The sequence below is a fragment of the Anopheles merus genome, chromosome 2L (genome assembly GCF_017562075.2).
Source record: "Anopheles merus strain MAF chromosome 2L, AmerM5.1, whole genome shotgun sequence".
Lineage (NCBI taxonomy): Eukaryota > Metazoa > Arthropoda > Insecta > Diptera > Culicidae > Anopheles > Anopheles merus.
In genome coordinates, this window is record NC_054083.1 from 27,520,393 (window position 1) to 27,540,963 (window position 20,571).

Genomic DNA, 20,571 nt, shown 5'->3' on the forward strand with positions numbered 1-20,571 from the left:
AATAAAGATTCAACGTAACTTGGAGATTTATCGCAATAATATGTTCATACATTTAAATATTTATTAATTTATTTATGCATTTATGTTTTATAATTATTTGCTTTTTTATTTGCTGAGTTTTTTTTTGTCAATTTAATTATTTATTCATTTATTTGTTTATTTATGTATTTATTTAAGTAGAAATAATTTTTTTGTCTATTTTGGTTTTGTATGCCATCATCTTCTACCCTATTATATTCAAACACAAAGATTCTAATCGAGAAAAAAGTTATTTGTAATTTTCAAAAGGCATAAAAATGCATTCTTTTTTTAGCAAAATATCTAGTGCTGGGTTTTGTATTATATAAATTATTTTAGATTTCTTCTCTTATATTTTTTTATCGTTTTGATTAATATTTTTTGTTAGACAATCAAATTATTTTCCCTTTTTTATTAAGAAAATTTCCTTTTTGTGTAGGCAACAACATTTCAACAGCATAAAAGTAAATATTGACGGAAAAAAGTATATTCGTTGATTATCTGTTGTACATAAAATGTTTAAAAAAATAATAATAAAAATATTAATAATAATAATAATAATAATAATCATAATAATAATAATAATAATATAATATAATAATATAATAATAATAATAATAATATAATAATAATAATAATAATAATAATAATAATAATAATAATAATAATAATAATAATAATAATAATAATAATAATAATAATAATAATAATAATAATAATAATAATAATAATAATAATAATAATAATAATAATAATAATAATAATAATAACAATAATAATAATAAAGAAACTAACTGCTTATTTCAATGTCTTATGGCAATATTGAAAGAGCAGAATGATTTAATTTGTGATTTTTTTTTTCAATTTACCAACTAAACAGTCAACTCTCTCTTATTTGGGAGACGATGGGGCTGTCAAATAAGAGGGGTTTTCAAATTACAGAGATTGAAAGTGAATAAAAAGTCCATACAAACTAGACAGAGACAGAACATTCAGTATGCAGCATTAACTGTTGATATAGGAAACTATGTTTATTATTTCTCAAACTGCAATCAGACAGCAAAACATGATTGTTGCCTTAAATACGCAATTATTAGTAAGCAACAAATAAAATAGCATACATAAAACCAACAACAATACAAAGCAAAAAAAACAACCTTGCCCTTCATGAGTAGCATTTTTCAAGCGACATAAAAATGTCTAGTTAAACACTCCGTTAAACAACCCCTTCCACGAGCTGTATCATTTACTAAGATTTGCCTTTTTGCAACACCAAAAGCCTGCACTGTCTCGTTAGATAGCATTGCTGACATCCTCATGTCAAGTGTGGGTATAGTTGCTCCAGCCATCCTTCCTTCCTTCCTTCTGTCGGCTGCCTTCTTGCACCCATCTGTTCAGCATGGCGCTTTCATTCGTTCGTACGCTTTATATCCCAACACCGTTGCTCAATGCAACACAATTTCTGTATATGCGGCGCGATTAACGTCAGCGGCAACGGGCGGGCGCGGTGTGCTTCATAAGCAGAAGCCATAAGCCGTACCTTCAACCACGAAAAGATATTAAAAGTAGCAGTATGGTGTGTGTGTGTGTGTGTGTGTGTGTGTGTGTGTGTGTGCTGCACAAGCACGAGAAGCACCCTTCTCCTTTGCATCGAGCGCGCGGCACATACACACACATACAATCTTCCACGTGAAAGAGTGGCTCTGCTAAATGCTAAGAATCCTTCACCGTCTATGGCATTACGCGACCACCGTGCGGCAAAAGAGCGGCCTACAGCCACAGCCTACAGAAGAAAGGCAAAAGAGCAGCAGCAATCAGGATGGAGAAGTGCAAAATCGCAATTCGTATATATATATATATATATATATATATATATATATATATATATATATATATATATATATATATATATATATATATATATATATATATATATATATATATATATATATATATATATATATATATGTGTGTGTGTGTGTGTGTGTGTGTGTGTGTGTGTGTGTGTGTGTGTGTGTATGTGTTTGTGCTTGCACGAGATGGATGTGAATGAGAGTAAAAATATTTCACAATACCACGAGCGTGAGCTTGAATACCACCCAAGTGGTGCTAGTGACGGCCACTTCAACCTCAATGCACTCTCCGCTGCGACACAATACGACGGCAGCAGCAGTGGCGGTGGGCAGCTGGACGAACGGAGATGTAGCGCAACATCTCCAGAGAATCAAGGCAGTAACGACCCAAGAGCACAACAGCAAAAAGTGCAACAGACTGTGAATAGCAAGAAAATGCAAGAAAAACCCCCCGCTCACATGAAAGCTACTTCATCCTGAGATAAGATTACATGAGCAAAAAGAAAGGTATGAAATATGCACCGCAGCAATGGTGTGTGTGTGGTGCTTCATCGCTGCACCACTGCCTGCAGACGCAGCCAGTAATGTAGTGAAGGACGAAAAAAGAACACCCGAGCTCCGAGGATGAGTGTGCTAGTTTTGTAAGATTAGATTCTACCACTACTTTCCAAAGGAAAATCCTGTCCCTCCTTTTGCACGACCTCTCACCTCAACCGTGATCCTCCTGATTTATCGCACAAAGTAAATTCACTTTTCGACCTAATTGTGTTTATAGAGCGAATAATTTATTCTACACGTGCACCAAAAGGTACTTTTATTTACCACTGGCTTTTACTTTGAATGGCTCCCGCAAGCGTCTGACCCTGACCTTTCTTAGGCTGATTATGATGCAACTTCTCCTGACGAGTGCAAAACTGGAGTAAAAACCCCGAGCAAGCAAAACATAAAGAACATAAACAAACCTGCAGCTGCATATGCATTAATGTACCATCAGCGCAAGGCAGCGAAATGGTGAAAGAAGATGAAAAAGAAAGCCGCAACATTCCACTCGTGTATGCAAAACGAGTCGTTACCGTGGAAACCGAAGCGACTGGGGTTGAAATAAATCCCTCATCAGGAAAGCAGACCCTTCCGGTCGTTAGCATATTGAAATTGGGGTCGTTTTCACCCACACTTGCCTGCCCGCTGTCCGCTGGTTGCCACCATCTTTAATCATCGTCAGCTGGTCAACGGGGAAAGGGCTGAGAAAATCGGGGGCAAGAGTCACGCTCCTTTTAAAGCCGACAATTTGCATCAACAGCTTAACCCATTTTTTGTTGAAATTCTTATTCTGGAGGTCAAGCAGATGTGTCACACACGCCAAGCTCAGATTATTTTAGCCTGAAAAATATGGAAATATGTAAGGGCAGTCGTCAACTCGTACGACTTAACAACATGCCCGTCATAGGTTCAAATGCCCCGAATGGACCGTGCCCCATACTGACTATCCTGTTATGGTAGTAAATAAGTCACTCAAAGCTAAACCTATTCAACGTACAAGCAGGCCCTGACCGACAACGGTTTATTATGTCAAAGAAGGAGAAGAGGAAGAATAAGAACACATGTGCCGATTCATCGCAGGCGCTCGATCAGGTTCGCTCATAAATGATTAGGTTTTTGTTAGCTGAATCATATTTTTTTATCAAGAAATGTAAAATACTGCTTTATTTAATATTTTTAAATTTATTAAAAGTGTTATAATTCATTTAAAATAGAAACGATTTTAAAATACATCTTTGCTCCTTCGCAAGTGATGAAATCCAATATGGCAGAACGTAACCGTCAAATTGCTACAACCCAGATGATGAATATTGAATATTCCACTGAAAGGCTGAAAGGACAGCTTACTGGCTTAAAATATAAAACAGGTCATTGAAAATATCACGAGAGAAAAACAAATATTTTTTATTGAAGTTACTCTACGTTAAAGCTCATGTGTTATTGTGCTTTATAAAAGGAAATAATACAAAATTAAGCTAAATGATGAAGATGACTCATTGATCACAGCAAAAAAGGCAATGAAAGTTCAAAATAATTCAACCTACCCAAATTGAAAACAAAAACCTCCTGGCGCTCAAATATTACACATGACTCAAGCAATTCATGCTCCCTTCCCTAAAAAAAGACCCCCTCCACCCACCCCAATCCCATTCGCATTGTAGCACAGTTTTCCACCTCGCCGAGCCGCTCAGTATTGCAGTCACAAACAAACCAGCATTAACTGCAAACCGGTGGTGGGAGAGTGGTAGTAAAGTCGCTGAAATGGAACCGAATCGGTCGGCAACTATAAATAAGATTCCGCAACCTTGCTCGAGTGTGCCCGCATGACCATTGGTCAATCCGCTGCGGAATGTAATGTCCGCCTGCACAAATAGTACCCCCGCACACTCCGTACAAACCCATCTCACACACCCACCCAGCCAGCCATTCCAAAGGGGGGCACAGAAGGGACACGGAAGTGGTTAAATTTATGCTTACCACTACTTATCTTTCGACATGCAGAGTGCAACCCAGTTTTGCATATGTAGCAGGGAGTGGTGGGAGTGGCGAGAGGGCAGTATGCTTTCGTAACATCACCGTGTCCACCACTGTCCAGTGCACACGGTTACAGTGCGGGAATAAAGACCATCCAACTGCCTCGAGGACATCGTGGTACGGCGAGCGAGCGGAAGAAATAAAAATACCGCTTCACGAACCCCCCCGAGGACTGAGTACTTGCTGTGTGCTACCTGAGGCGGAACGAGGTGCACTGGTATAGTTTTTTTTTGTTGTGGCCCTCCCTAGCTTTCCTTTACCATTTTCCATTCGCCTTCATTCAACTGCAATCCGCAGTTTGGCCCAGCTCGTTTGTCATCGTGTGAAGGTCACATCCCTGAATACTGGGGAGAGAGTGTGTGTGTGTGGGACATAGAAAGGGAAGAATAAGATTCGTATCAGAAGACATGTGGGGGCCGTGTGCATTTAACAAAAAAGGTGCCCTGCATCGGCAGGATAATGCTGACTTGTAACCTTACCACCATTCGTTTGCATATAATCGGGCGGAGAAAGTGTTGGCGTTTGTGGCTTTTCTTCCCTTAAGTTGGTGCGGGTTTTGATTTTTCCGCATCTCTTTGTAGCACAATGGAAATTTTACAAAGAATTTTTCATTTCATTCTTTGAAAGGTCAACCTTTTTCTTGACAGCTGTTGCGACGGTATCTCAGAATGGTGCTAAGAATAATGGGTTGTTGCTTTTATAAACTAGGAAAAGATAAAGAAAGCGTATTTTCAAGGAGTTACTCTGACAATTGTTCGCTAAGGTTGCGTTAAGGTAGACAAGGGTTTTTAAGTAGTGTAAAATATGTTATACTATTATAAGCTTTAAACACACACGCTTTATCTTATACGAAAGAAGTGTACGTTCTTAAAAATCCAATTGCAATTCCAATAAGTCTTTCTTTATGTATCACATTAACAGCTGTATTGCCTTCTTAACATTTCAGCGACATTTCTATCCCAAAGCACTAACCGCCTAGTCATACATCATAAGCTACTTCACTTTTATGCCTCTTACAAATTTGCATTCCGTTCGCCGCTCCATTCATCCCTCCCCCCCCCCAACCCCCTAAAAAAATGAATGGTGCAAACGAAACAAATGCAGATAAGCAGACTGCTCGCAGAAGATTTCATTGAAAAGCAGACACTTGCGAGTACTGAAAAGCGCGAACGTCTAGCAGACGCTTCTCGGACAATCGTCACCAATCGCAAAGAGGGTGGGTTTCGAGAGTATCCTTAAGACACATTATGCAGATTTTCCCACGATCGTTCTGCCATATCGTCTGCCAGCCGCCGGTGGAGGGCGAGCGGTGTACTGGTAAAGTGTTGCGAATAAAATATTCATTTGATACTTAATCCCACGCTTAGTTTCAAGTGTGCAAGAGCTCTGTCTCTCTCTCTACCGGGTGACGAGAGCGATACCATGCGGAGCAGCTGTCTTTCTGTTGGTCGGTTGGTTGGTTCGGCTACTATGTTTTCGATCTTGTTTAGTTGCTTTCCAAAGGGAATTATTATGCTGTTGTGTTTAATTTTAATCAGTCAAATAACGCGATTCATGTCAGGCAAAATGATTCTATTTTATCCTAAAGGTTTATAGTTTGTATCGGTAATATTTTATTCTAAAAAATGAATAATAAATAAATAAGCTTTCCCAAGCGACAACCGTATTAGTAAACACTTGCCATTCCAGCACCGCAAAGAAACCGGCAACCACCGCAAACAAAGCGCCCCTGCGTGTGTGTGTGTGTGTGTAGAATATTGATTTTATTCTGACCCAATTATCCAATATTTTCTGCAACGCTTCTTCGACATTTCACTTCGCGGCCCATTTTGAACCGGCGGCGAGAATGTTTGGACGAAAGGAGATCGAATCCAGTTGCTTCACGGTGGATGAAATCCGCCAACTAACTCTGCTATCCCTCTTTCCCTTTGCCAACACCCTTTTTGGTCCACAGAATGAAAGCGGGGTTTGTGTGTGTGTGTGTGTCATCGAAAGGCGAAAGATGAGATGCATAGCGATGATTGATTTTCCCCACTCGAATGAGACGACTCCTTCCGAAAGCCAAGCATCCGCTGGCAAAACAGCATGTGGAAGATTTCTTGGCAGACGGCAGACGAAGAGTTTTAGTTTCGCCTTTCCTTCTGCTGATGGCTAATGACAGTATGTTCAAGCGGTTTTGGGATAGCGTTATTGCTATTCGTTCCATACGACTGCTGCACCCTTCGCATCCTATGTCACTGCTGGAGGAACAGTTTTTCTCCTTACTCATCGTGCACAATCGTTCGACTCTTGCAAAAGCAAGCATAACGTGTTCGAAGGAACCAAAGCCCTGCCCGAGGACTGAGAGCCAAAAGAAAGCACCCGGATCGAATGTCATTCAACCGGAGCGAAAGAGACAGATATTGGGAAACTACACTACATCCCCTCACTCTGCTGTATGACGGAAACGGATTTTTCCCGTAGCCCGGAATTGGATGCTTCCCGTAAGCAAGATAACCAGGCAGCCACCCAAACGCCAAAAGTCTTGTTTCGTTTACCTTTAGGCGAACGCTTTTCTGCCTTTGTGCACTTGATCGGCCGCATCGAACGTTACCTGTGTGGCCGCATTCCCGCATGACATTCTGACCGCGTAACCGGCCGACGGGAAAAAAAAACGTTCGAGCTCTGTTTGATGAAAAGCAACGGACGTTTCTCCGTAAAGCTTTCCTTTCCACCTTGCGTTTCCGCTTTGTCCGTCGTTCTGCTGCGTCGAATGCGTGGAAGATGGAAGCTTGCAGGGGGGATCAGGATCTGATTGCTTTAACCTAAAAAAACAACCGGAAACTGCTCGTACGGCGTACGGCAGATATGAATTTATTGCAGAAGCCACATTCCGGGAAACTATGGCAAGGATGGAAGGTTGGGGACACTTCCCAAACCACTCCAAACGCAAGATGGACAGTTATGAAAGCCCACCATTGCCATTGCCGGCAGCTTCTTGGAAACAAGCGCCCAAAGCGGGACAAGGGAAAGGCGACACTTTCACTCGACCCACACCCATTGGCGCTTCTGGCATCGAAACAATACTGCGCATGATTGTGTGTCACACACACACTCACACACACTCACACACTCACACACACACACATGCGTATAGCCGGCGGCCGGCATAAGAATGTCACAATGGGGAGGACACTAGGGAAGGAAGCGCATGGAGTTTCCCAACAGGACAAAGAAAAGTCTTTTCGAGCAGCACAACGGCTGGCGGGAACGGTTTGCGTGTGTAGAAAAATTGGTCCACACTTCCTACCTTCGCGAATGTCTTGGAGAACTCTTCCAGTTCCGCTTCCGGGGGTGGGTGGGTCTGTCTTTAGATAGCTTTCGCGCAAAGGAAGGAAAAGAAAGGAAACCAGCAGTTCAAGAACTCTCCTCAACCTTCACCACCACCACCACCACCAGTGGGTGGAAAGGACAGGATTTGTTTAGGATTTTACGCTCCGTTAACGTCGGGCATTGCCGGGCAGCGTGAAAAGTTAGTGTGTGCGCCCACCGCCAGGAGTCGCGCTATACGCTTTTGTCTCTTTGCGTGCGAAGCTCTTCGTCCAGCCGGTGTGCGACCTCGCCTACTGAGGGAGCGCATATCCCCATCGCTTTGTCTTACTCGTTTGGGTCGTTTTGCTTTACGATAAGCCGGGCTAAGCTTGTTAGCTTCTTCGCTAAGGTGGAGGTGGCTTCCCCTTTTGCTAACTTCCGAGGTTTAAACTTCATCCAAGGCCAGTGAATCTTGGCAAAACGGTAGTCACCCCCCCCCCCCCCCAAGAGATGAGAATGTTTACACGAACTTTTCACACCGGCAGTCATCCGTTATGGTTGCGTTTTATAAACTTTTACAACGTAACTCAGGGCAGAGATAGAGGTAGTAGCTCCTTTCCCCTTGTGGATGGTGTGATACTAGCAAAGAATTATATTTCTCATCATTTCCGCCACAAGTCCACACTGTAGGTGCCTGTAGAATTTATCTTCATTTGGCTGCCCCTGACGGGAGGGGCAGAGGGGTGTTTTAATAGTTTGTGTTTTTATTATACTGACAAAAATGGCAAAAGTTCCATCTAAAGCTTGCCAACGGTAGGAATGAGAAGTAAAAATTTAAAACACTAAAGTTTAACACGTATAGCGTCCTTTCGTTGTGATGCTTTTCAAACTAATGCTCTGAAATTTATAACAATAATTTATGTACGTTTTATTACTATTCATACCCATTTTAAAATGCTTTTCATCGCATTGGACCATAAGATTTTAAATGAAGCGTAAAATGATAATTTTGTCATTCCGATGCTGCACTAATTAAAAATATGGTCTCACGAACACTACCAGCGCCAGTTTGGACACAAATATTAGCCCATAAAAATAGCTCCACGATTCAAAGACAAAACAAAGAGCCACTTCCCCTGTTCCTCGGGAATGAAAACAATAAAACACAATCCTTCGTACGCCATTAAATTTCTCATCTCTCATTTGTTTTGTTTTTCCTATTCTTCCCGGAGCTGCTTCCGGGTGCGAACAATTGTGTGTGTGTGTGTGTGCAAACAAAACCCACATTGTCGCTATTGTTTCGAGCCCAGCTTCGAAGTTGTGATGGACAGAAAACTAATGGCATTTATATTTTGGCAAAACAAAAGCAAAACGAAAGCAAGATGCCATACGCTAGACAAAAGCAATTCGCTAGACACTCCAACACTGGTGTGAAGCTTAATTTATACATTCTTTAGTGCGCTACATCGCTCGAAGGGTTTTGTGCACAAACTAAAAAATAAAAAACAAAAAATGGCATCCACGGATTTTGCACGCCCATCGATTGTCGCACGATGTCACCATGATACCACAGTTCGGGGGTTTTTTGTCGTTGTGTTGTGCAAAGCTTTTATGAAGGATTCGATTTTCCAACCCAATTTCCTGTCCCACTCTATTTGGGTTTGCTCTGTAGAAAGGTAGCGGAAAATAATAGCAAAACCCCAACCAAGAGCATCCGCTTGGCGTTCCGGCGTGTGGATTAAGGATACACGACCCGAGAGTACAATGCACCGCACACGATTTGTGTCACCAAAACAAAAAAGTGTGTCCTAGGAGGGGAAGGGGACGGTTGGTAGGACCAAATGGTAGGACACAATTGTCATTGATGGGAAAGCGGGCAGCACACAGTGAAGCTAAAAACTATCGTGGAAATCGCAAACAATGAGCCGCGGGACTAGCGTGATGCGAATGGAAACGGAAAAGAAGCACTACCCGTAACCACTTTCTGTCCCCTGTCTACTGACAGTGGCGTGCGTTGGGCTTACAGAAAAAAAAACACCACTGCAAAGGGGTGACAGACCGGAAGAAGTGTCACTTGACGTTTGACAGCAGGGAAATAAATAAACTGGGCGATAGTTTTGCGTGCTTTTTTTTTGTTTCTACTTCACACTTTTTCTTTCTTTTTATTGTGTTTCGTAGTGCAGCTTTTGTTTTCCCATAACGGGAAAGATATAGTTTCATAGCGCGTTATCCGTCGCGGTGGCGAAAGGATAAAAGGGAGAATGTAAAAAGTAAAACCAAACCCTGAGTGATAAATTATTATTAACAACAGAAAGGGGCAGCTAGTGTAAATATCCGTTTTCTGAGGAGATAATGATATTTATATTCACTTTACTATTTTTGTAAAAAAAAGGATTATAAAAAAGGAATATTTCAGTGTTATTTTTGTAAAATTTGTTGAATGAAAAACGCACATTTTCTCCTTCTTTTGTATTATAATATAGCATGGCCGATTTCCCCACCATTTTACAACCTAAAGTTCATTCCATCACTAATTACACAATCGTGCCAGAATGCCAAAAAAACGCTGTTTTAATCCAGTGACGTGAACCAAGCACAAAAACGGCAAAACGAACTGGACGGAAGCATAATTTTCCAATTTATCAACCTCACATCCCGTACGTGCTGTGTAATCGACGCAGCTGGGACGCCTCAACTCCACCTTCTGTCACCATTTGTCAACGTGCCATTCACCCGCCACCAGGCGTCTCCATTCGTTATTTGGGTCGCACCACCCAACAAAAAAAACGTTCCAGCCGCAAGGGGTAGGCCGTGATTTTTTGTTTTTGTGCTGCTGAGGCTGCTCAGTATCTGAGATCATTCCCCATCGATCATTCCATGTTGCAGGCGATTGCTGATGCGATTTACAATTTTACCGTTCAATTGAATCGAAACGACCCCCGTTGGCTAAACTGTTACCTTTTGGCGTGATGGTGGTTGTTTTTGCTCGAAAGGCTATAGCAGTAAGAATGAAAGATTTACAATAATTGGGTTCCAGAAACAAACGTCGCTTGATTACAGAAACTGGTGTGTTTGCTTAGCACTTCACTGGAGCTCCAATAAAACGCTACCGTCCGAAGGAGAGATTTTTTAAACTACAAATTTCTTAACAATTCAATTGAAAGTAAATTGAATCACATGCACCTGTTTGTGCAGGCTGCTTAATCAATTATACTGTGCTTGAGGCACAACAAAAACAATTGCATTAAAAATTACTCCTTCCCATCTCAACAATTTGCAGGCGTTCAGATGAACAACCTGACAACAATTCTTCAAAACATCCTCGAGCGAAGAGTCACTCCAGTCTGGCAGCACACGGGTGGCAGCAAACTCTTTACAAAACCTTACTTTTCTACCACTCGGCGGTAGACAGACGCACACAGCGCGTTCAAGCAGCCTCTAAGTTGAGCACTCTCCATTTCTCTCTGTAAATTCAACAGCATCAAACGAGCGCTTTGTAATATTGCTTTTCATCACCCCTCTATCTCTATCCCTTTTTCTGTGCAAAATAAAAAGCAATCCAGCTCCCTGCAGTTAAAAGTGAATGTATAAAAAAATAAAACACAAAAGTCCATGTATTTCCCAACATCCTTCCGGTACGAGCAAAATTTTACAAAAGCTATCAAGATGTTGGCTTTGTGTGCTGCAGTGTGTTTTATGCTGTTTTTTGTGTGTGCCCTTTTTCGTTCTTTTTTGTTCATTTCAATCCTCCCTATCTACCCTAGTATTGTGGTTCAGACTTGGGTCGTTTTTTTTTTCTTCACTTTTCCTACCGAATTCTTGTACAAGCTTAATGTAACAAAGAACCCAACGCTGTAGCCGAAACAGCAGCAGCAGCAGCACTGTTGCACTTGCAACTGCTACGCTTGAGTGCACTTCCGGTCGGGAAAGTGTTTCCTTTGCTGCTTTTCCTTTCAAATTATGGAACCTTGTGTTTCGGGTGTTTTTGCTACGGAATTAATGTGTGTTCTTCCTTGCTTTCAGCAACATTCTTGTAGCTGTAAAGCATATGATTATATTTTCGGTACATGGTGGCTTCGTTGGTTTATTCCTTTGAGCATAATTTATGCTGCCTTTTACATCTACGGGATGATAATGCAGAATGTACATTACAAAAGCATAAAGAAAATGGTGATTTAAAAAAACAGTTTCCATATCTTGGTAAAAGAATTTAGTCCTTATTAATCTAAATTTATTCTTTTTAGGCGTATTGATTGCGTACATTAATTACTCGCTCCATGAACGAGACACAACTCTCATTTGTTGCGACCTGCATATATGCTTCGGCCATTAAACAGCCACGAATAGACATGCAAGCAAACCGTTTCGGGTGCTTAATAAAATTCCTTATCAATTTATTGACCCCATAAAACAGCTTATCAATAGGCGCTTCAGCTGACGGCACGCAACGTTCGTGCCAGGCATATTAGCCCCGACTTCCATTCATCATCGTAACAAGACCTCCCAAAACATGACCTCGCACTCGCTCCCTCTCTATTTTTCCAGTGTAGAGGAGGTGGGGGGCGATAGTACGATCGGAACCCCATCCTGCAAGTCGGACGGAAAAATATTACCACCAATTTCCGGTCGGCTATAGCACAAATCACGACCAATCGGTAACGCAAACACAACGATCGAACCCCGCGGGCGCGCGCCCGCTTGGACGGAACTGCGAGCTGGAGCAAATTCCGGTCATTAGGCTTCCAAATGTCGGTCGCTCATCGCTTCAAAGGAAAATCAATTCCACGCTTGTCACGACGCAAGCGAGCACACATGCGTTTTTGGGGGGATTTTCCTTTGTGTTTCTTAGGTGGGTAGAACGCGCCGGTAGAAATCTTATTTAATGCTGAACGAAAAGAACAGCAAAAAGGGCTCATAACATGCTCACCACACCGCATAGCAACGGGTTGGGGTGAACGAGTTGGGGTGAACGCAGAAGGCTACCTTTTTTTATTTGATAATTTCGCCCCTCTCGTACGCAGCCACATCTTCGGTGGAGACAACGACCTGGCGCTTCCATTGGGCAGGAAGAACAAACGCGGAACCGATACGTCGTACGCGAAAGGACGTGTATTTTGTTTCGTGCAAGTAAGGAAGAGCATTCGATCCCATCGATTGGTATTTTAGCGATGCGAGCAGATATTACTACCGGAAGCACTAAAAAAGACGTGGAATGTAATATTTCAGCCCGGAGGAAAATTCCCCAAAAATGCAATGCAATGTTGTGATTGTACACATGATTTATGGGCAAAAAAAACATGTAATTCAATCATTATATATACTTTTTTCATTACATTTCTCTAATGAAATCACGTATCCAAGCTACATTACTTATCTTCACTTACACTAACACACTGAAGAATATTTTTCCCCGCTTCGTCTTTACCACTGATTTTGCCTCTATCGCCAGAACGAACGAAGCGATGATACAAATTATTTCTTATCAAATATCAATTATGTTCACCCTCCCGACCACCACGATCGATTCCATCGAACAGGGCCCACCCAAGCCCATGCTCACTCATCAATCTCGGTTTACTGGCGCAACGAAACGTGACAAGCGAATGATAGGGCGCGCCTCCATTTAGCCGCTGCCATAATTTTATCGATTTTGGTGGTCTGATGTTGTTGTTTGTGTTTTTTTTTTTCTCATGAAACAACCATTTGATTTGGGCTATGGGCAGCGGGGAGTGGGGCGTGATTCTATCGTAAACATAATCCACCGAAAGCAAACTACATGCACATTAGCGCGAGCTTCATTATTAGTAGTTCAGCGAAGGGAACGGTTTTGCATGACTTGTTTAGTCGCGGACACACACAAACGCGACAGCCTCCTAAGCCGAATTTATGATCATTGTTATGCATTTATTCAACCATTCCCTCAAAATTACTAATCTGTCAATCGTTCAATTAGTACGCAATAAAACACCAACCATTACAATAATTTTATGCAATTGCTGTGCTTCTTTTACCACCCGCGGTTGTGGGTAATAACAACACCGACCGCTCACCATCGTTTTATTATCCATCAAAATCGCTGCAGGAGAAAAATGGTAAACGAAGTAACTACACAAAAAAACGCGCTGCTAACGTCGTAATTTTGTCACTTCTTTGTTTAGGAACGTTTGTGCTTCCCTTGTTTGTGTGTGTGTGCTTTTTATCTACCGTTTCTGTGTGTACTGTTGTGTACACATAAACGCTCATTTTACCCGGTTTTGCAGTTATTACGTCCCCAGGCGTCGAACCGAAATTGTCGGGTCTGAAAGATAAATATTGAACGAAACAAAAGGCAAAAAAGCCCGTTCATTGCTTTGACGATTTCGTATGATGGTCAGAGGTATAAAAAGTATGGCTGACGGAAGAAGTGAACTGTCACCTCGCTGCGGGCATTTCCTCTCTCTCTTTCTCTCTCTCGCTCTCTCTCTCTTTCTCTCTCTCTCTCTGTGTTTTGCTTTCAAATTGCCTTCAATTACATTTTATATTGAATTTACTTCTGTTTTACAACCGGTCGTCTGCTTTTTCGCGTTAATTGAAGGAATAATTTGAGAGCCATTTTTTTGTGGCTTGATGTACGATAAGTTAACAGATAAATTCATTTATTAGAATCTATTTTCAAACATTTGAATGAAGCTGTTGAAAAATGCCAAAGAAATCCTTGAAAAAGAACATTAAATCATAATCTCTGTACCGTTTTCATAATTGTTGAACCAAATAATAACCCAGCAAAGCTATTCCGGCACACACTCTCACACACACACACACATACACACACAACCTCTAAACTTTTCTTCATACATCATCTGCCGCAGTGTGGTAAATGGTTTCGTAAATCATTCCGAATTGCTTTGTCGTCCAATATTGTCTCGTGCGCAAAGTGCGATCAATATAGTAAAAAAAAACCTCTCCAAATCCTCTGTTTTACTCCAAAAAGAGTAGAAGAGACAGGAGCAAAAAATATATAGACACAACTCAACTTGTATCAACTTGTTGAAAATACGTGCCGCACGAAATCTGTGCCACTTTTGCTACACATACCAGTCTTTGACGCACCGACGTTTCGTGGACGCGGATACGAGCTCTGCTGCACGATTTATGCGTTCGCCACCACCACCACCCAGCACAACAGGGTCGATCATTCGCTCGTCGTTGCCATAAAAACGTAGCAGGATTTCCGCTGTAATTTAATTAATTATATTTTATTACTATCTCTGCTTCCTCTGCCTGCTCTGACAGCTCCGGTGAAGTCGTTCCGTTGTAATGTGTTGTTGTGTGTGTTGTGCGTGTTTTTTTTTTTTTGTTGCTTCTTCTTCAAATGTCTCTTCCTCATCCTTTATCACTTTTTCTCATGTACTCTTATTTTGTCTTCTTTTTACAGATCTACACTCTCGTGCGGGATAGCTGTGGCAAAGCGGAAGGGTAAGAGTTTCCGTCACGGATCGTAGCATCCCGGTAGGGCGGTGTACGGTGCGTCTTCCGGTCCACGGACTGTCGATTTCGTTATTACACCGGAACCTCCGCTCTGGCAAGGGCAAGCGTCAGCAGTAGCAGCGTCAATCAAATCTTCCGTACGCTTCCCCCTTTGAAACTTATCCGCACAGCCAGGCGGCACAGCTCCTTTGCCGTACCGCACGATGGAACTCTCTCGGATAAAAACCCTTTACTGTGGGTTAATTTTTCAGCTGCTCTTCACACTAGCCCTACCGCTGCCCTACACAAGTGAGTATTTGTGAACTGGGGGGGGGGGTGTTTTTCTATCCACTAAGACACAGACAAATACAGCATTTCCCACACCCGGTTTTTGCTTTCAAACTTTCCATATCCAAACTCCATTCATCCTTTGGGGAGAGGAGGGGTGACACAATTCAATAAAATATAGCAGAAGAAAGTACATTCTAACAACTACCACCTTCCCACTAGCAAACAAACACTATCACACCGTTCTACGTGAAACATGACAACATTTTACCCGCCCAATACCGTTCGTGAGGAATCGGACAAATATTTGGGGCGTCGGGTAGCTTACTTTGTAGCACGGTTTACTTCACGTAGGACCCTCTCCCACCGCCCCTTCCTCCTTACCACCACACGAAAGGTTGACAGAAATTTGCCACTTTTATTTATTGCCTTCTAATGATCCATGAAATGAGGTTTCCGTGTGGATGGAACTGGGTTGCAACTGGGAAGGGAAGCCGAGTGGAAGTAAGAGAAAAACTTTCCATACCATGCAAACATCCACCGACAGACACACAAACACACGCACGGGGTGAACCATTTCCAGGTTGGAAAGCCAATCAACCTCACAGTTTGATCCATTTTCGGGTCGGCGGGTGGCCACGGGAGGTTTTTTTTCTCTTTACACCGAAGCTAAAAATCATTTACCATTTACCCCGCCTACACACTAACCCCCCCTCGAGTCATGTTTGATATGGAGGAGGGAAAGTTTGTGGCGAAGTTTAACTTGTTTTATTGGCTGCAATGTAACGGCGAACCGGTAACGAATTTCGTGATACCTGTCTGCCTTTCTGTGCCCCATCGGGATGAGGTAGGGGGGAAATGATGATGGACATTTATAATTGTTATCATTATTATATATAATTGCTATTATGTTTTAGACTCATTTATCAGCATTTGTATACAAACTGATGTTAATGTTAACCCCTGATGTGAATGTTTGTGTTAAGTGTACTATGAACTTACTGCGTTTTACTGTCAGATGTCGCTACTACTAAATATTAACAATCGAACCGCTACCCCAGCACAGGCTTCCAGTGAATCCCGCTAGAGAACAACATTGTAGTGGTTTCGTGTGGATAGCCGTGCCGATTCCGATCGGGCCAACGATCCTCGATTATACGAAAATTCTCGATCGTGGCAAAGATAGCGCTTGTTTTTTATTTAACACTCTGGGCGCTTGCATTTTGCATTAGCTTTCTGCCGAGAACACAGTTTAAGATAAGTGAGCGATGAGAGCGTTTCATTGGCTCACGATCGTTCACTCTCTTTCCGATCCTCACATACAATGCCGCTTCGGCAATATGCGCTCGCTCTTTCTTCCCGCTGAAATACGCTCTGCTGAGAGTTGCTGAGAGACCAATTACAGAGAAGGAGAGTGAACAAAGCTGTGATTCCAAAACGAGCCACACAGCGCCCGGATAATATGCATATTCCGGGCGAAAGAAAGAGTGCAGCTGATAACGTCTCAACAGCACCTGTAAAAACGTACTTAGTAGTTCAAAAATCTCGCGTTGTTTAACTCAGACATTGTTCTTTTGAATTTGTTTCTGTTCTGATCGGATGGCGCATAATCTAGCTAACCAGAACATCACAAATAAAAACATTCACCTGAAATCTGGGAAACATCAATCGAAAACAGTAGATGTTATTCTAAGAATAAGTTGCGAATGTTTGACCAAAAAATGCGTCAAAATTCGATTGACAATGGTACGAAATTCTTGATATTTCTTATAGAATCGTTATGCGATATTGAATATTAACCTAGTTGTATTATTTTGAAATGATTTAATGATTCTTCTTTCATTCCAATTAAAAACATCTTTAAAACAGATTGAATTTCACCGACATGAAATGTATAATTATGTGTAACACAGCTAAATACAAGCTGTAACCAGCAAACCATTTCCACCGCATCGCTAATACAGTTATCTCCGTAATTATTTCACTCTCAATTAGTTTGTGTGTGGCCCCGTGGATACACTCTCCAAAATATTTGACAGCATACCGAAACCCATCTCACTTGCAAACATTTTGAACATTTCCCGTCCACACCGCCATCCAACACATACCATCTCAACTGTCTGCTTCGTCCCAGACAGAGCCTTAACTACACGCCTTTACTAACCCATTTTCCACGGTCAAGCACAAATGGAAAGCTTCCGCAAAAAGCCAAAACCAGTGGATAAGAAGCATTTCACCCCTTTTCCTTTTGGTTAATGTAATGCAAAAAGCAACTACTGACGAACAATCATTCTGCGGTATCATGCCGTTGGGCCGTTGGGTTGGTTGAGCAAAGCAAAGCGTTCGCTGACAAACGGTTACCGTTGTATCGGTCCCATACCACACAGATTCAGTCTTGAAATTTTCGCTTCCTTTTTTTTTTAGAACAGCCATACAACGATATTGATATGGCAGCCAGAAGGGGCATAAAAAGGAATGTGAATAGTAAAGCGATCACGGAGAGGAAGGAAACGCTTACACCAGCCTGACAGCCGTATTCCAAACCATCCATGCTGTCTGGCCAAAATGTGTATGCACATTCATACATGCAACAGGACAACATTGTGCAGCAATGGCAATCCGACTTCCTCCAGCCGGCTGTCGGGTCTATTCGCCCCGTACAAATCCGCAGATGCTGGCAGGCCAAGGGCGCGGATGGGAAGCCTTTGACGCTTCCACCCGCAGACACACCGCCCACAAACCTCTCGGATCGTAACGAACCGTTTAAGATTCAATGGGACTGCTTCCTATTATTTGCTCGGCTGGGTGAAGCTGCACAAATGTGTGTGGCGTTGTGTTGAGCGTAATTTTTGTCGAATTTTCCTCACCAACCAACCGACCAGGGGGCGTTAGATGAAGCAAAGGGTTGGAAAATTGAGATGGGTTTTTTTTGTTTCATTTTCTCTCTATTTGGATTCGCAGGCGGAGAATTTGGCTTCCCGGGCCAGGATCCGGTTTCATTCCACCAACCAACAAGGACATACAAACATACAGATTCGTTCGAAAAAAAACCAGCACCAAACAGATCCTCTGAAAAGCGTTCGGAAAAGCGAACGAAAAAAGGAGCAGAGTTGGTGCCCCAGGCAAGCTCTGTATAATAATTAAGTATGGAGATATAATGGCATACATTTTCTTCCTCTCGACCATGCCAGCCTTTGCCATCTACACACACATTCCCTGTCACTGTCTTTGCGTACACAGGGAGAGGGGGAGGTGCCTTCGGGGGCCCTGAAAAGCCCAACCCGAAATGTGTACCCCAATGGCGTGGACAAGTGATAATTTATGGTTATGGCTTTTGACATGACATCTGTTTGTGCCACGGTCGTACCAGTACGCTCGCTTGTGTGGTGTACTGGTGACGACTTATTGGACGAGCTCTGTTCGTTTCTGTCGGAAATGCTTTGAAGCACGATCGGAGTGGATTTGGATTGGAGTTGAGTTCGAAAATGGACTAAAGGCATAACAGCAAGCAGTAGTGTCTGCATGAAGAAAGAACCACAACATCGATGCTGCCAGTAACAACAAGGAAACGCACAAACGGTTAGATTGGTGCGGCGGGCATGGGTTAATCTATGAGATTTGCGACAGCAGTAGCTTTGTGGTGGAATATGTGTACAGTGTATTGTACTGTTTATCCCGTGCAGTACTGTGGGTAAGATTGCACTCTGCAATTGAGGTTAAATCTTTTGTTTTATTCCTTGCAATCAAACGCAATACGATCGAATGCAATTTAAAATTGTTTATCTAACCATTCACAATGCGTGTCTTAGTAATTACGCTAGTAAACAAGCAATGACACATGCTTATTCCGCTAGATGGCGCACTGCTCGCAAAAGCGTCAAAGTTTATCTCAGCCGTAGATTACTTTGATCGCTTCAGAAATATAACGGTGTGCATGCAGCAACACGAATAAGTATCACCTTGCTTCGCCAATACCTTCCCACAGCAATTTAAAAGATTTGCACTAAAGTGGATAAAGTGCAAAATCAGCTTTGAGCCAAACAATTGCCACTTCCCGGTACCCACCCAAAACCCCCGTACCATGGCTTTACAAAAGTCGACCTACTTCTGTTTGTATTTCTCGCAAACAACAGCCAACCGATAGAAACGTCCGTTGACAACAACGTCCATGCCATTTCCCATTTCCTGCTGCTGCTGCTACTGCTGCTGCTAGTTGGTCCACATCGTTTAACGGAAAGTGCTGCCGTAAGCTTGAATAAAGATCCCCATGCACATTTGGCTACGGTATTGAGTGGCCGAGCAGTGGCTGGGGATTTGGTAGGGAGGGTTATAAGTAGCAAATGGACCTGGAGATAGGACGGAGCACAGTATCGGTTTAAATTTTCTTCGACATGTCGGGTGTTTGTAATCTACTCTCGGCCAGGACGGCCCAAACGGTTGCGAAAGCATGAAAATTATCTATTCCATTAACACTGTTGCAGGGTCGCACACACACATACACACATTCGGTAAATTAAATCGATGCTTGTCGTAAGAAGCAAAGTCTGCAGCCTGGTTGTGTGGTGATATCGGGGAGAGTTTTTTTTTTGTGTGCACACACTTCTCCTTGATTATGCTCTCGCCTTTGCTGTTGTGGGATAATTGGTGCAAGATGTTAAATTAAACCAAAGCATCTCGGATAAAGGGATTTAATCCTGCCTGATGATATGCAAACATTCACCAACATGAAGGCGTAAACCTTGAACGTAAGCTAGCTTGATGACCTGATGAAGACTGAAGCTCTAGTTGAAACTATTCCCAACTCATTGGAATTACTCGTCACGAAAAGGTTTACATGCTTATGAGCATTTTTTTGTTAATTTTATAATGAGCATTCAGTTTCAGCAATTACTGATTTAAAAAATCTCTTTCATTACGCATCATCAAATATTTAAATAGTGTACAATTTCAACATCCACCCTACATGACCTACAGTGCGTAAAATTTTAAATTAAAGCTTCACCTCCAACGATATGCAAACAAACAAACAGCACCACCAGCACACAATCAAACCTCAAAGGACGCACAAGCAACGTTGATAAACAGAAAAGCAAACAAACTA

General features: G+C 42.1%; 1 protein-coding gene across 3 annotated transcripts in view; it reads left to right on the forward strand.

The window, feature by feature from the left end:
• The window catches only part of LOC121594281 (translation initiation factor IF-2-like), a 68,633-nt gene that overhangs the window by 29,679 nt on the left and 18,383 nt on the right, over window positions 1–20,571 (forward strand). For all 3 annotated transcript variants that reach the window (XM_041917378.1, XM_041917379.1, XM_041917380.1), the window contains exon 3: window positions 15,151–15,491. In XM_041917378.1, coding sequence (XP_041773312.1) covers window positions 15,407–15,491 — 85 coding nt within the window. In that variant the 5' untranslated portion in view covers window positions 15,151–15,406. The remainder of the gene's footprint in view (window positions 1–15,150; window positions 15,492–20,571) is intronic.